The sequence below is a fragment of the Lepidochelys kempii genome, chromosome 8 (assembly GCF_965140285.1).
Source record: "Lepidochelys kempii isolate rLepKem1 chromosome 8, rLepKem1.hap1, whole genome shotgun sequence".
Taxonomy (NCBI): domain Eukaryota; kingdom Metazoa; phylum Chordata; order Testudines; family Cheloniidae; genus Lepidochelys; species Lepidochelys kempii.
In genome coordinates, this window is record NC_136387.1 from 69,020,374 (window position 1) to 69,036,331 (window position 15,958).

Sequence of the window (15,958 nt, forward strand, 5' to 3'; positions counted from 1 at the left end):
AATTATTTTTTCATTGCCTTTATGAAGATCAGACTCAGTACTGCAATCCTCACTCACAAAACACCTATTGGCTTAAATGAGAATTTTGCTTGAGTAAGGACTGCAAGGCATACTGTTAACTAGTCACTAAACTTGTCTCAGTGTATAAAACACCTCACCATATGAACTCTCTCAGCTTCTGTATTAGGAAGTCACTGCTTAATCCGGAACATTTACAAAAGACAACTATTGGATCCAGTTATCTTAAGAGGCAATAGTTACACTTAGTAACAGGCATAGGAGAACAAGTTTGTACTGCAACCAGAAAAGCAACACTGAAAAAATGTGTAAAAACATTTCTTGGGAGATTTCTACCCTCAAATTTTCAGAATCAAGAGGTTTAGCTAGAGATTGAAATAAGCATCTGAACTTTTGAGTGTTTACCTGAATTGAATATTTTATCAATTAATAGACAAAATGATTAACATTTCACAAAGATTCTAGATTAAATTAACTGTATGGTTTAACATATTGGTGAATTCAGGCTACAATTACAGTTGTCATATTACAGCAACAGTGATTACAAAAATAGTGGTATGGTAACATATTTACATGTGTAGAGAAAGGAAAGGAAATGGACCAAGCAGCACAATAAAACAAATGTTGCTTCTTTGTTAAAGTGGCAAACCTCTGAGGTGGGATGATAACTGACACGTACTGGCTAGAAGGAAAATATATGACTGGCTATGTTCCTAGTGAAAAGGCCTTCCACTGCTATGACTTCATACTTTGCATTGATGGGAGCAACATGAGTATTGCTGACAGAGTAATTTTAGTAAAACTAAGTAATTTTACCTGGTTTTCTCATCATTCTATCAGAGGGAATTTTATGAATATTTGGTGATAGATCCATAAGGTGGACGGCATTGCCAAGTTTCTTACTTCTGTGCCAGGAACAGTCTATTTTAAAAGAAACGCTTCTGGAAGTTATGTTACAGTGGTAGAAATGCAGATTGTGGTTGGTTGTTGCAAAATCATTCCCAGAAGTACCATCTGGTTGACATTATGTAAGGGTATCTTTTGATATTTTGGGTACTACACGTGGTTAGTTGTGGGTAACAGGTAATGTGACTCCAGTCCATCTCTGATTTCTCTGACACGAAATAAGCACATTTGGGGGGGGGGGGGGGGGGAAGAGGGATGACAAATTTTCATTCCATGATTTTGCTTTCACTCTTTTCACTTGATTGAAAGTGTTGCAGTTTATTAAACACACACACACACATATATATATATATTTAATATATATAAAAACTTTCAATCTTCATGCCATGACATGCAAGCAGATTTTGAGTGGGTTTGCTTGTGAGCACACAAAAAGTTCCTGTGTTAACTTGCACTTATTTTATGAATGACACTGTAGACTAACTATTAGATTTGGCAGCTACAGTAGTAACTGCTCGTTTTGTTCTTGAATGCCAGAGTAAATATGTTCATTATGTTGTTTGTTGGCACATAAATTTAAATTGCCTTTGGCAGACTCAATGTAGGTGCTTTTCTTCCTAACCTCTGCAGGATTTCTGGATTAGAACTAGGTGGAGCACTCAGTTTCACCCTGCTGTTCCACCTCTTGAACTCTCCTTTCTGGGGCATGCAAGGGGAAACTGTCAGTTAAAGAGAGAGGGAAAAAACTGGCTTAAAACGCATAATCTATTTGGAAAAACACCATGCTACCCACTTTTTGAACAAAGAACTCAGAAGAAAACATTTATAAGAGTCCAGTAGGCAATACTTAATAAACTGAGCCATAAAACAGCTTATGGACCCAATACTCTGTTTGTAAAGCATTTGGAATGGATGGCTTGCCATTGACTTTAAAAGGGGTGAGGATTTCCTCATCGGTGTTAATTTTGTCTTGGGATGTGGTGCAATGAATGCTTTCTGTGAACATGAATGTGCCTGGACCACCATCTAAACACTTACCATAGAAAGAGCTACTATGATTTTCACTCCATTTACTATAATTTTCTTTCTGTCTGTGTGAGGAATGCCATGGCAGATCCAGAAAGCACTGATTATGTGTCAATGTGACACCCTTTCCAGTGTGCGGTATTTTCGAGATGGCATTCTTAGAATTATGTCAGTGTTTCATTCTGTCATGACTGGGTGGGGGGATATGCACAGTATTTGAAGGTACTTGTAGGGTGTGTCCCGCTTCTGGGTGGGAGAACCCCTCCATAAGACCCACTGTTCCCAAGCCCCCCAACCCCAATGATCAGTTTCATAGAGTGTAGTCCACCTGCTACCTTTGTCTAGGGACGGAAAGTGAGCTCGCTCATTCTGGGATCTTTGGAAAACATCCAATAGGTCTGGAATTCCCTTACCATGACAAAAAAATAAAAAATCCTTCTGTGGCTTTTTCAGGGAGCATGTGCAAATACTGTTGTGCATTATGTGTCATGTTAGCCCAGAGAATTTTGTTAAATTTTCAGAAGCAGAGCGCCCAGTGGGTGTGTATATATTTATGTTTTAGTGCTTCATAATAGGGGAAAGTCAAAAAAAGATTTTAAACAGGACTAAGAAGTGAGCAAATCAATAGCCAACATTTTAGTGAAACCAAAGTACATGTTGCAGTGCTCCCTTTATCCACTATCATAGCTGATCTCTAGGTTTGGGTATCTTTTTAGCTACTGTGGTTCAAAGAGAGACAAACAGCTACATATTGAAGTTCACTGTGTGACCTTGAAGGAGTCATTTAATGTCTCTGTGCCTCAGCTTACGCATTTGTAAAAATCAGGATAATAATATTTACCTGCCTCACAGGAGGGTATTGAGGCTTCATTACATAATGTTTCTAGACTGCTTTGAACTCACAAGTTGAAAGATATTATACAGTTACTATAAATTGTTATATTCTTGTACTGTCTTATTACCACGTTATATTTTTTACATTTTCAAAGAATGACAACAGAACAACAGATAATGATTTTCCTAATCATTTTATTGTTGCCCTTGTTAAAACTTATCCAGTCCATTCTTACTGTTTAAATAAAATTGCCCAAGAAATCTAAAAGTAATTAAGAAAGTTTGATAACTATTTCAGCTAAGCATGTAAGCGTGATACTTTGTCGTAAATAAGAAAGGCTTGATTCACATTCTTAATTTGTTTATGTTGATACTGGGTTCCCCTCAGAAGCAATTTGCTTATCATTCACCATTTCAATGCAATACTAAACACATGGGCATATCATAGTACAGTATAGAATACACAAAACTCACTGTACTGAGGTGAACAATGCTACTCATTTTTGTGACCTTCCTCACAAAGCTTCCACAGTTTATTTTTTCCACGGTGTCTTATCTGATTGAAAAACACATGCTCAGACTAGATGAATTAGTGCCACCTGCCTTAAGCATTTTCAACATCGCTTTCAGATTAACAGTTCAGACAAGGCAGGTGTTCAAGTCCTTTCAAGTTATCTGTTTGGTCTCCCTTCATCCCAATCATTTGTTCTTTCTTTTTTTCCTTTTGCTGTCATCTATTCAACCTAATATTAAAAGGTATGCTGTATAGTGTCATTTCATCTGTAAACTCACAACTTTACTTTAAAACACCCAATCCAAAACCCACTGAAATCAACATAAAGTTCCCTATTGACTTCAATGGATCAAGTCCATTAAGAATAAGATCCCAAATCAAGCCTCAAATCTTCATAGATTCCCATTATATTCTGAAAATCTTTTACTAACGAAGTTAAAATATGATGAATATAAAGCACACAAAGCACCATTATTGCAGACAGTAAAATAAATGTTAACACTAAGCATTTCCTGTAACAGTAATATAGTGGTGCAAATTCTTTTCCAAACAGTGAAAGTAATACCATATGATAAGAAAGCAATCATCAACTCTGTCTATACTACTGTACTGATTCTTTTGTAGTATTATTTCTATTAATATTACTGCTATTTAAAAAAGGCAAACATCTAGACTTCATGCAAGTGATAAGTCTGAGCATCCAAGCAATCAGAAATTTCAGTTTCAAATGTCTCTCATGACATTAACTTGGCCAGATTGCACATTATGTATGTTTTATTGTTTACACTGATAAACTACAATACTTTAAGGTTCATATTTAATAAGAAAAGCAAGACAAGTAAATACTAAATGTATGCAGTGTAATTGAATTTTGAATTTGTGCCAGGGTTTTGTTGGTGGTTTTTTGGGGGAATGTGTGAGGAGGGGAAGAAGGCACATTTAGTTTATCAAAGAGGCTGGGGCCCGGAAGAAAAGAGGGACAGAAATCTAGAGCTATTTGGCTTGGAGAGATTAACCTAGCCACCCTTAACTATGTACACCTGAACCCTGCTGTCCTTACCTCTGCCATCCTTATTTGAAAGTCCACAAGCTGAATAAACCACTTGAAACACTTAAGGACTGGGACAGGCTTGAATGGTTTAAAACTATTTTTAACCCTTAAAGAAATTTAATCTTCTTAAGCTTTCTACATCTGTGGGTAGTTTAAGCAGTTTAAACAACTTTAAATCCTTAGAGCAGCTAACTTCTGTTTAAGACCTCTAAAGATTTAGAGCTGCTTAAACTATCTGGCAACTGCAGTTTAGATTGTTCGAAAGAATACGGCTTCAGAGTGCTCCAAAATGATAAACCCATTCTGATTTTGAATAAATCTTAAAAAAATCAGATCCACCTTTACAAAATGCCAACTTAGAGTTCAGTGTTTAAACTTTTAAAACTTGTGAACTGATTTTCTTAAAACCTGTTTTTTTATTTTATTTTTTTTAGTTAAAAAATCAAGGACTTGTTGAGATCTACAAAGAAAGCCAGTTTTGAAGTTTCTATCTAATGTCAAAATTCTTATCAGAACATATAAGAAAAGGAATATTGTTTATGCTCAGAAATGGCTAAAACATTTTAATCAGATTTTAGGGTTGTTTTTTTTTTAATTACCTATGGGCTGAAAACAAAAATTGCAGCAAAAAAGGAATTAGAGAAAGTTAAGAGCAAGTGAAAAGTGGAGGTTAGAGTAGAAGATGGAATACAACCCTAGCTACAGCATGTGCTACAACTATTATTTCCAGTTATACGGAGCTTTCTAGCTTCCCTATGATGGAGGTAAACATTCTTATATATATTCAGGGAATTATAGACTGCAGTACAGAAAGGTTAAGGGCCATATTCTGCCCACAGTTATATCCCCTGAAGTTGACGTGAATGGTGAATATAGCCTAAAGTAATTTGCTCAAAGTTGAAGAAAGCAGTGGCAGAGATAATAAAATAACTCAGGAATTCTGACTACCAATAACATCCTCTAACTACAGGAACAATACTCCCTTCTTTTCATTCTTGAAAGCACATTTCCTGAGTGAATTATAGCAATGTATAGGTCATGTGCTTAATCAAAGAGGATCGAATTCATACAATAAAGTGATCTTCTTAGCTGAAAAACACCATTTTCAGGAAAATAAACCTGACCATTTTAATCATTTATATGAATGTTCAATCTGCAGTTTATACTTAATTAATAGAAGAAAAAAATTGCATTACATGCAACAAATGTTCTCTCTGCAATCAAGAAATCCTTAAAGTAACCTGCAAATTAAAATCTAATATAAATTCATAGGGAAGCTATAAAGAAATCAAAAATGCCAATACTTGTTTCTAATATGCAGCCTTATAATGTAATATGCAAGTCCCTTCCTCTAACTCTTTACAGATCTGAGTCATCACTCTCAGGGGTCTTTAATACAAAACACAGTGTTCATCCCAAAGTCTCAGTAATTTTACACACAGGAGCAGCGTATTTTCTAAACTACTGATGGTAGGTGTATTGCTTTGTACCTGTCTTTTTAAAATCTGATATACACCCAGTTTACTGGCCTGCTCTCCGTGCTTGTTGTGCCTCGGGCTGAGATGAATTAAAGCGTATTCTGCTTTTTAATTCAATAAATAATTTAATTCAGATTCACCTTAAAACAAATCTACTAAGTTTCTTACACAATTTAACATTTTTCGGTATTTTAGCCCTTCCTGTTTGTGTTTTAATTTTATTTCATTTTTTCAGATATCATTAAACCTCTCCAATGAATCTTAAAAGCGTTCCTGTCACATGTGAGATGACTGAGCCTATGTTAAGACTTTTGAAAAATATGAATGTTTATAAACTTTGGATTATAAACATAAGTGGGCTTTACTAGAACTGGAATGTTCCTGGAGCACTTGTTTTAATACTATAACATCAAAACTGGGAAAAAAATCTGAGATCCTTAGAGTCAACTAACTCACAAATGCCTACCTTTGAATTTATTGCCACACTTTTTAATTTAGGGTAGACATGGACCAAAGAGGCAATGTTTGGATCTGGATTTGGAGTAGGTTTAGCCAGCCTAGGGTTCATATTCTATGGCACTGAAATAAAGAAGTTGATCATGCAAGACAAAGTTATGGGTGTGAGGGGCAGGGCTCAGCAGCTCTGGGATCCCTTTTGGTTTATGTCTTATATTCCTAAAGGTCATGCTTCAGGGCTTCAGCCAGTCATCTGTAGGGGGTCAGGAAAGGATTCTCCGCTGCCTCCAGTGTATGCTGTTTTTGTCTGCTTCCTCTGAAGGATCAGAAATGGCTGTGTGATGTCTGGAGATGTAACACTGGATGAGGTGGGTTGGTGCTCTCAGGTGGCACTGCACAGTCTCTCTCACTCTCACACACGCACACACAAACACACATGTTTAGCTGGCTAGTTTTTGGTCATGTGCTTAGCGTCTGACTGATCATAATGTGTGAGATCAGAAAGGAATTTCCCCCCCCCCCCAGGTCAGATTGACAGTGACCGTGGGGGTTTTGCTCCTTTTTCAGCAGCACAGAGTACAGATCACTTGTTGGGATTATCTGGGTATATCTCATCTAATCATTTCTCTGCCATTGCAGGGGTCTGGGGTGTTCAGTCCCTCGCAGGTTCTGCCTGTGACACAATAGTTTAGTCTCCTGTGGACACTAATACTTCGGTCTAGTTTGGGTTGTTGAATTTAGTGTTCAGGTACTCGGTGGTGTTAGTGGCCTATAATATACAGGAGGTCAGACTAGAGGACCTCCTGTATATTATATTGGACAGAGACTTCTCTTAGAGGAGAGTCTATTGATAGAGATTCTCTAGGTTTTAGTCAGGAGGAAGGGATGAAAGAAGACAAAGTATGGGCCAGATCAGACAAGAAACATTCATCCTGGCCTTAAACTTTATGACTCTAACATTTTGCAAATAAAGCATAGAAATTTCACAAGAACTGCTGATCTCATGACATTTCTGTCATCTGTGTCTAGATAGATTTATATGTAGAGCTGGGGAGGAGCCAGTAGTCGTGGTACATGTTGGTACCAATGACATAGGGAAGGGTAGGAGAGACGTCCTGGAGGCCAAATTTAGGCTGCTAGGAAAGAGACTGAAATCCAGGACCTCTATGGTGGCATTCTCAGAAATGTTTCCAGTTCCACGCGCAGGGTCAGGTAGGCAAGCAGAGCTTCAGAGACTCAATGCGTGGATGAGATGATGGTGTAGAGAGGAGGGGTTTAGATTTTTTAGGAACTGGGGAAACTTTTGGGATAGGGGGAACCTATACAGGAAGGATGGGCTCCACCTAAACCAAAGTGGATCCAGACTGCTGGCACTTAACATTAAAAGGGTTGTAGAGCAGTTTTTAAACTAAGAGATGGGGGAAAGCCGATTGCTGCAGAGGCGCACGTGGATTGGACAGAGACTTCTCTTAGAGAAGAGTCTATTGATAGAGATTCTCTAGGTTTTAGTCAGGAGGAGGGGATGAAAGAGGACAAAGTGTGGGCTAGATCAGATGAGAAACATTCACATAAAGAATCTGACACATCAGAAAAGGGCAGACAAATAAACAGTGACAAGTTTTTAAAGTGTTTGTTCACAAATGCTAGAAGTCTAAATAATAAGATGGGTGAACTAGAGTGCTAAAGGAGGATATTGATATAATAGGCATCACAGAAACCTGGTGTAGTGAGGACAATCAACTAGGACACAATCATTCCAGGGTATAAAATATATTGGAAGGACAGAACAGGTTGTGGGGCGGGGAGCGGGAGGGATGAGAGTGGCATTATGTGTGAAAGAAAATGTAGAATCAAATGAAATAAAAATCTTAAATGAATCCACATGTTCCATAGAATCTCTATGGATAGTAATTTCATGCTCTAATAAGAATATAACAGTAGGGATCTATTATCGACCACCTGACCAGGACAGTGATAGTGATGATGAAATGCTAAGGGAGATGAGAGAGGCTAGCAAAATAAAAACCTCAATAATAGTGGGGGATTTCAGTTATCCGCATATTGATTGGGTACATGTCACCTCAGGATGAAATGCAGAGACAAAATTTCTTGATACTTTAAATGACCGCTTCTTGGAGCAGCTGGTACAGGAACCCACAAGTGGAGAGGCAACTCTCGATCTAGTCCTGAGTGGAGCGCAGGATCTGGTCCAAGAGGTAACTATAACAGGACCGCTTGGAAATAGTGACCATAATATAATAACATTTACCATTCCTGTGGTGGGAAGAACACCTCAACAGCATGACACTGTGGCATTTAATTTCAGAAAGGGGAACTATGCAAAAATGAGGAGGTTAGTTAAACAGAAATTAAAAGGTACAGTGGCTAGAGTGAAATCCCTGGAAGCTGCATGGACACTTTTCAAAGACACCATAATAGAGGCTCAACTTAAATGTATACCCCAAATTAAAAAACACAGCAAAAGAACTAAAAAAGAGCTACCGTGGCTTAACCATGTAAAAGAAGCCGTGAGAGATAAAAAGGCATCTTTTAAAAAGTGGAAGTCAAATCCTAGTGAGGTAAATAGAAAGGAGCATAAACACTGCCAAATTAAATGTAAAAATGTAATAAGAAAAGCCAAAAAGGAGTTTGAAGAACAGCTAGCCAAAAACTCAAAAGGTAATAACAAAATGTTTTTTAAGTACATCAGAAGCAGGAAGCTTGCTAAACAACCAGTGGGGCCCCTGGATGATCGAGATGCAAAAGGAGCACTTAAAGATGATAAAGTCATCATGGAGAAACTAAATGAATTCTTTGCTTCAGTCTTCACGGCTGAGGATGTTAGGGAGATTCCCAAACCTGAGTCGTCTTTTGTAGGTGATAAATCTGAGGAATTGTCACAGATTGTAGTGACACTAGAGGAGGTTTTGGAATTAACTGAAACATTTAACAGTAACAAGTCACCAGGACCAGATGGCATTCACCCAAGAGTTCTAAAAGAACTCAAATGTGAAACTGCGGAACTATTAACTATGGTTTGTAACCTGTCCTTTAAATCAGCTACTGTACCCAGTGACTGGAAGATAGCTAATGTAATGCCAATATTTAAGAAGGGCTCTAGAGGTGATCCTGGCAATTACAGACCAGTAAGTTTAACGTCAGTACCGGGGAAATTAGTTGAAAAAATAGTAAAGAATAAAATTGTCAGACACATAGAAGAACATAAATTGTTGGGCAAAAGTCAGCATGGTTTCTGTAAAGGGAGATCATGTCTTACTAATCTATTAGAGTTCTTTGAGGGCGTCAATAAACATGTGGACTAGGGGGATCCAGTGGACATAGTGTACTTAGATTTCCAGAAAGCCTTTGACAAGGTCCCTTACCAAAGGCTCTTACGTAAATCAAGTTGTCATGGGATAAGAGGGAAGATCCTTTCATGGACTGAGAACTGGTTAAAAGACTGGGAACAAAGGGTAGGAATAAATGGTAAATTTTCATAATGGAGAGGGGTAACTAGTGGTGTTCCCCAAGGGTCAGTCCTAGTATCAATCCTATTCACCTTATTCATAAATGATCTGGAGAAAGGGGTAAACAGTGAGGTGGCAAAGTTTGCAGATGATACTAAACTGCTCAAGATAGTTAAGACCAAAGCAGACTGTGAAGAACTTCAAAAAGATCTCACAAAACTAAGTGATTGGGCAACAAAATGGCAAATGAAATGTAATGTGGATAAATATAAAGTAATGCACACTGGAAAAAATAACCCCAAATATATCTACAATATGATGGGGGCTAATTTAGCTACAACTAATCAGGAGAAAGATCTTGGAGTCATCGTGGATAGTTCTCTCAAGACGTCCATGCAGTGTGCAGCAGCAGTCAAAAAAGCAAATGAGATGTTAGGAATCATTAAAAAAGGGATAGAGAATAAGATGGAGAATATTTTATTGCCCTTATATAAATTCATGATATGCCCACATCTTGAATACTGCGTACAGATGTGGTCCCCTCATCTCAAAAAAGATATACTGGCATTAGGAAAGGTTCAGAAAAGGACAACTAAAATGATTAGGGGTTTGGAATGGGTCCCATATGAGGAGAGATTAAAGAGGCTAGGACTTTTCAGCTTGGAAAAGAGGAGACTAAGGGGAGATATGATAGAGGTATATAAAACCATGAGTGGTGTGGAGAAAGTGAATAAGGAAAAGTTATTTACTTGTTCCCGTAATATAAGAACTAGGGGTCACCAAATGAAATTAATGGGTAGCAGGTTTAAAACAAAGAAAAGGAAGTTCTTCTTCACTCAGTGCACAGTCAACCTGTGGAACTCCTTGCCTGAGGAGGTTGTGAAGGCTAGGACTTTAACAGGGTTTAAAAGAGAACTGGATAAATTCATGGAGGTTAAGTCCATTAATGGCTATTAGCCAGGATGGGTAAGGAATGGTGTCCCTAGCTTCTGTTTGTCAGAGGGTGGAGATGGATGGCAGGAGAGAGATCACTAGATCATTACCTGTTAGGCCTTCTGGGGCACCTGGCATTGGCCACTGTTGGTGGACAGGATACTGGGCTGGATGGACCTTTGGTCTGACCCAGTACGGCCATTGTTATGTTCTTAAGACTCCATATCCTGATTGCCTCAATGTGAGTAAGCCTATATGGTCAAACACTGACTCCCTTGCATGAGTGAAAAGCAGTAGAACAATGATCCATGGAGGCTTTCTACAACAATATCAAGGAGTGGTTGGGGGCAGTCTTGGGGATGTGCCAGGGTATGCTGACTAAATTGACAAACTTTGGTGAACAACAGGTTAAAAAGCTCTGTAATGGGTTGCAGCAGCTATGACAGGCCACCATAGCATCTGAAGAATGGCTACATCATTGTTCTCTGAGCCTAGTTCTGGATAAGGGAGAATTCCACCCATCAACCCCCACAGAGATGTCTTGCACAGAGCTCATTTGCTTTCTGTTTGGATGGTGGAAAAAAATGGGGCAGGGTGTTTTTCAGTAAAAAAAGGAACCTCAGAATGATCACAACATCTCAGGGCACTTTTTTCATCACATGCACCCGTCCTTTCCACTCCCTCATTTAAAAGTTGTATCCATCCACGCTTTATTCTTGAGGCTGTAGAAGTTAAAACAATGATTGACTTATGGTGTGTACTTCAAAGAGAAATTGTCAGGCAGCAAATGAAAATAAAAACTTTTTTCTTTGCCCAAACCTCCTATTACATACAAATAGACATGTGTTTTGTTTTTAAATAAGTTATTTCTGAGATAATTTAATAAGTAACATCTGCACCATGGTTAAATAAAAATGTTAGTACTAAATTTATCTCAGGGCAGAGGCCCAGCATATGGCTTTATAGACCACATAAGCCTCAGTTAACCCTTGTGTCAATAACATAAGTGGTGTATGGAATCATGTGTGGTCCCCCTGCATATGACCCTTATTTAAGATACATATTGGAAACAATGGAAATACATAATCGAAATGGTGGGAACTATTTGAGTGACCACTGGGAAATGCAAGGTGTCTGATAACATATTTCCAATAATACCAATAGTCTTTTTGTCTGTTGAAATTACAATGTGCAGTTATAAACTAGAGTAATTTCTGCTCCCTTTCTCAAGAAGATGAAGATAGAAAAGGAATTAATACAGAACTGCCACCTCTCTTGTATATATTGTGTTACATCTACATAAATGCACAATGATTTTATAGTTCAAGCTTTTAAGATGTCTTCAGGTAAAACTTTTCGGAAGTAAAGTGAGAATGGGAAGACAAGAAAGTATAAAGACAAAGGTTTGAAGAGAGAAATTTTCTTGTAATCAGAATTTTTATCACATTTATGTTGGAGGAAAAACAGAAAAGTAGAATCTCTCAATTAATAGTAAAGCATAACTATCCACAAAAAGGTTCTATCTTTTCCAGATTTGTGACTACATTTGTCATTTTCTTCTCAGGTGGAAACTTTCCTGAAGACTTTTCAGTATTAATTACAGTAAAACCTAAAAAGGGGATCCAGTCCTTCCTTTTCTCTGTCTACAATGAACAGGGTATTCAGCAACTAGGTGTGGAAGTTGGTAGATCCCCAGTCTTCCTGTTTGAAGATCAGTATGGAAAACCTGCCCCAGAAGATTATCCTCTTTTTAGGACAATCAACATTGCTGATGGAAAGTAAGTGTATAATAAATCAATTTTAATATAAAAATTTACAACACTGGAACTACTGTGTGGACTAATGTTCCTTCACATAGCATATTTGTAAAGTTAAATGAATCAGTTACAGAATTGTCCGCTGGCTGCACTACGGTACCACAGAATCTAAGGTCCCTTTGCAGGAGAACTTAGTTCCAGCTTCCCGCAGAATACAAGAATACAAACAAGTACAGCTATGTGCTCCCATTTGTCCTTTCCCATGATTCAAAAGCAAGGGAGCACTCATAGAAATGAAAACTTAAGTGAACAATATGAAGCTATGAAGACATCTTGTTCTTGGCCCATGAAGTCACCCTCAGCTCAATAGGCAACCGGGGACAGTGCCAGTGGAAAGTTACCTTCACTTGCCTCCCGCCTACACAAACATGCACCCGGCACCCAGTCTTACCCTGCTCTGCCAGGAGGAGGTTGCCCGAGTCAGAGTGAAGGCATGTTAGTAGGGCAATGTGGCATAGTTTACATTGCTGCTGAGCTGCTGTACCAGTTATTTGGATAAATAAGACAATTCAGGCTCTGAGAATGTCAGTTTAGCACCTTTCATGACCATTATTGTTATTTTTAAAGGCCCCCTGACACTAACTCTAATTATATTAAAGGAGCATTCATCCTTTTAAAAGCATTTTTATTTATTATGCTACAGTGCAGGAACGGCAGCTGCATTTTTCGGAGATATACAGATTGAAGTTTTTGTTAAACACAGGAAAGGAAAGAATGTTGCAGGCTGGAGGACAAATAAATTCACATATAATGACAAGACTAAGGGTTATAAGTTACTGAAGAATAACATGAAAGACCAAAGGAAAAGTTAAATTGTGTACTAGCTTCCGTGTTACTGCACAATACCACTTCATAAGGCTCAAAAAACTGTTATGTGTTCCCCTCAGCAGCAGGAAAACTGAAGCAGCAGGCCATTTTCATTTTGTTTCTCTATATAACAAACAAGGGGTAAAATCCTGTCCCCACTAGTGTTTTTCTGTTGACTTCAGTAGAACCAGAATTTCTCCTAACGTGTTGAGGTTCTGATAAAAACAAAGAAATCAAATGAGCTTCACTCAGAGTTGGTTTAAAGGGCTAGCTTGCATGCTCCCAACAGAGAGTGGATACTACTTTTGAATTCACCAAAAGGTAGATGCAGAGTGATTTGAAGCAATCCTTCCCTTGTGGGGACTAAGTGAGTGGCCTCTTCCCTGCTTTTGGCCCCTGCAGGTCTTGGGGTGGTTGGCCGATATTATGCTTCAGACTCAGCTATCCCACATAGAACGTAGTGCAACAATGAGCTATGTTTTGTCTTAAAATTTAAATGTAATTAAAAAAGTTTACACAGTCAAGTGAGCCTGAGGACAGCCAGACCATTTACTTTTAAAATTATAATGTTTAAGTGAGTTCCAGAGTAAACACAGAATTCGAGTTCTGGCTCTGTGGAACTGGTAACCAGTAAGATTCCATTGCTTCAGGGTGTTCCCTTTGATATATAAAAGCCCTTTAAAAATGATCCATGCCATTTCTCTGATTTGGACACCCTTCGTGGCTGTAAATGCCAGCCAAGATTATATAATTCTGGTACTCATCTTGCATCTCATTAACAGCACATATTTTCTCTGACACTTCTTGCCTTTGCAAATCAGAGATGCTGTGCTTTACTCACTCCATGTCATAAGTAAAGATTCTCTGATACTCAGGTATTTAGCTTGTCATTGCAAACAGTCTCACTAAACTAATGCATGTCTTTTGTCATGATAACAAAGTGCTGTGCAGTATATGCTAAAACTGGTCAAATACTGCAAAAGCATTTTCACAAGTATTAATGCTCAAAGTTTTTGTGCCTCCATCTTGAAAGTTCTTTCTACATTTGGGAGTCATCCAAACAGGGAGGCCGGCCATGTGGCTTAGGTGACCAATCATAGAGTACAAAGAGCGAATTGTGACTAGCAAAGCATTAACAATAGCGAGTCATTCATAAGCAACTCATTGGCTCGTGCAAATATATTTCAATCTTTCCTCAAATAATTTTGAATAACAAACAAATTCACAAAAAATAAAGTCTGTTCTCAGATCATTCATGAACAGAAAGGGAGTTAATTAATCTAATGAAGTATTGTAAACAGTTTATTTAGCACTAATCTGAACACACTGAAGTTCTTAGACAGGCAAGAATTCAGAGAAAGGCAACCTGGACTTGATCCAAACCCATTAAAGTCAATGGGAGTCTTTCCAGTGACATCAGTGGGCTTTGTGTCAGACTCCTTGTGCCTAAAGCAGCACTTCAGGAGACAGTATTGTATGGGCTTGATAGAGTACACAAATCTGTAAGTATCACATAGTTTGAGAGAGGGAGATAATTTCTTCGGTCTCCTTGCAGCAATTTTACATATATAGAACTTTTTTTTTGGGGGGGGGGGGGGAGATTCCCAAATTACTTAATTATATAATTTCAGGATGTTGAATTATGCTGTCTTGCATGGATTATGGATTGACTTTAACAAATAAAATACTAAATTCAATTTTATTAATTTCAAAATCTGATTGGCTTTTGCTTTTCTAGTAAGCACATCAGATATTCAGTCATTTGAACTACCCAACCTATTTATTATAGATGTCTGTTTTATGCATTACTTTTGCAGTAAGGTTCTGATCCATCAACACACATAGTCATGTAAATCCATGGGAATCTTTTCCTTAACTTCAGTGAGAGCTGGATCAGGCCATAAGTGCTTGAAGTTAAGCACATACTTAGGTGTTTGCTGGACTGGGACTTAAATGCTGCTCCATTCAGTTCTGTGCAAGCATTTTTTACTTAGTTTTTAGTCCTGTTCTATTTTTATTTTATATGCTAGCTATTTACAGCCCTTTCTAAAATAAACCATCAAAGGAAGTGTTAGTTCTTAAAATGAGAAGATAAAATATGAAAAGAAAATTAGTCCCGATGTGTAGAACTGTAGTAGGTGCAATTTTTGATTGGCTTACAACTTGTAATAATTTTTTCTTGCTTTGGAACTCTGAATTTATGTCTATTTTTAAAAACAGTTTACGGAAGAGCTGTGTTCTTTTGCTAGGTGGCATCGAGTAGCTATCAGCGTGGAGAAGAAAAGTGTTACCATGATTGTTGACTGTAAAAAGAAAACCACAAAACCACTCGACAGGAGTGACCGAGCAATTGTTGATACCAAAGGCATCACCGTCTTTGGAACCAGAATTCTGGATGAAGAAGTTTTTGAGGTAAAAGTCTAGCATTAAATAATTGCTTTTAAATGATTTGGTGGTGAGCAGAGTTCCTGATGAAAGTTAAAATAGAAGCTTTTAGGGACTTCATAGGCAAATTTGGTACAATGAAGGGTATTGAATCACTCCAACTCTCTCATCCTCTCTCCAAATTGATGTTCTGGGCTAATCATATGCAGCAAGGTGAATTCCAGCCATTTCTTGGTGGGAATGTGCAGGAGGTGTGGTGTGAGGAG

The 15,958-nt window shown here is 38.0% G+C and overlaps 1 protein-coding gene across 1 annotated transcript in view; it reads left to right on the forward strand.

Annotated features, from left to right (window-relative positions):
* The window catches only part of COL11A1 (collagen type XI alpha 1 chain), a 233,551-nt gene that overhangs the window by 21,132 nt on the left and 196,461 nt on the right, over positions 1–15,958 (forward strand). The window contains exons 3-4 of the mRNA XM_073356872.2: positions 12,248–12,461; positions 15,557–15,719. Of these exons, the coding sequence (XP_073212973.1) occupies positions 12,248–12,461; positions 15,557–15,719 (377 nt within the window). The remainder of the gene's footprint in view (positions 1–12,247; positions 12,462–15,556; positions 15,720–15,958) is intronic.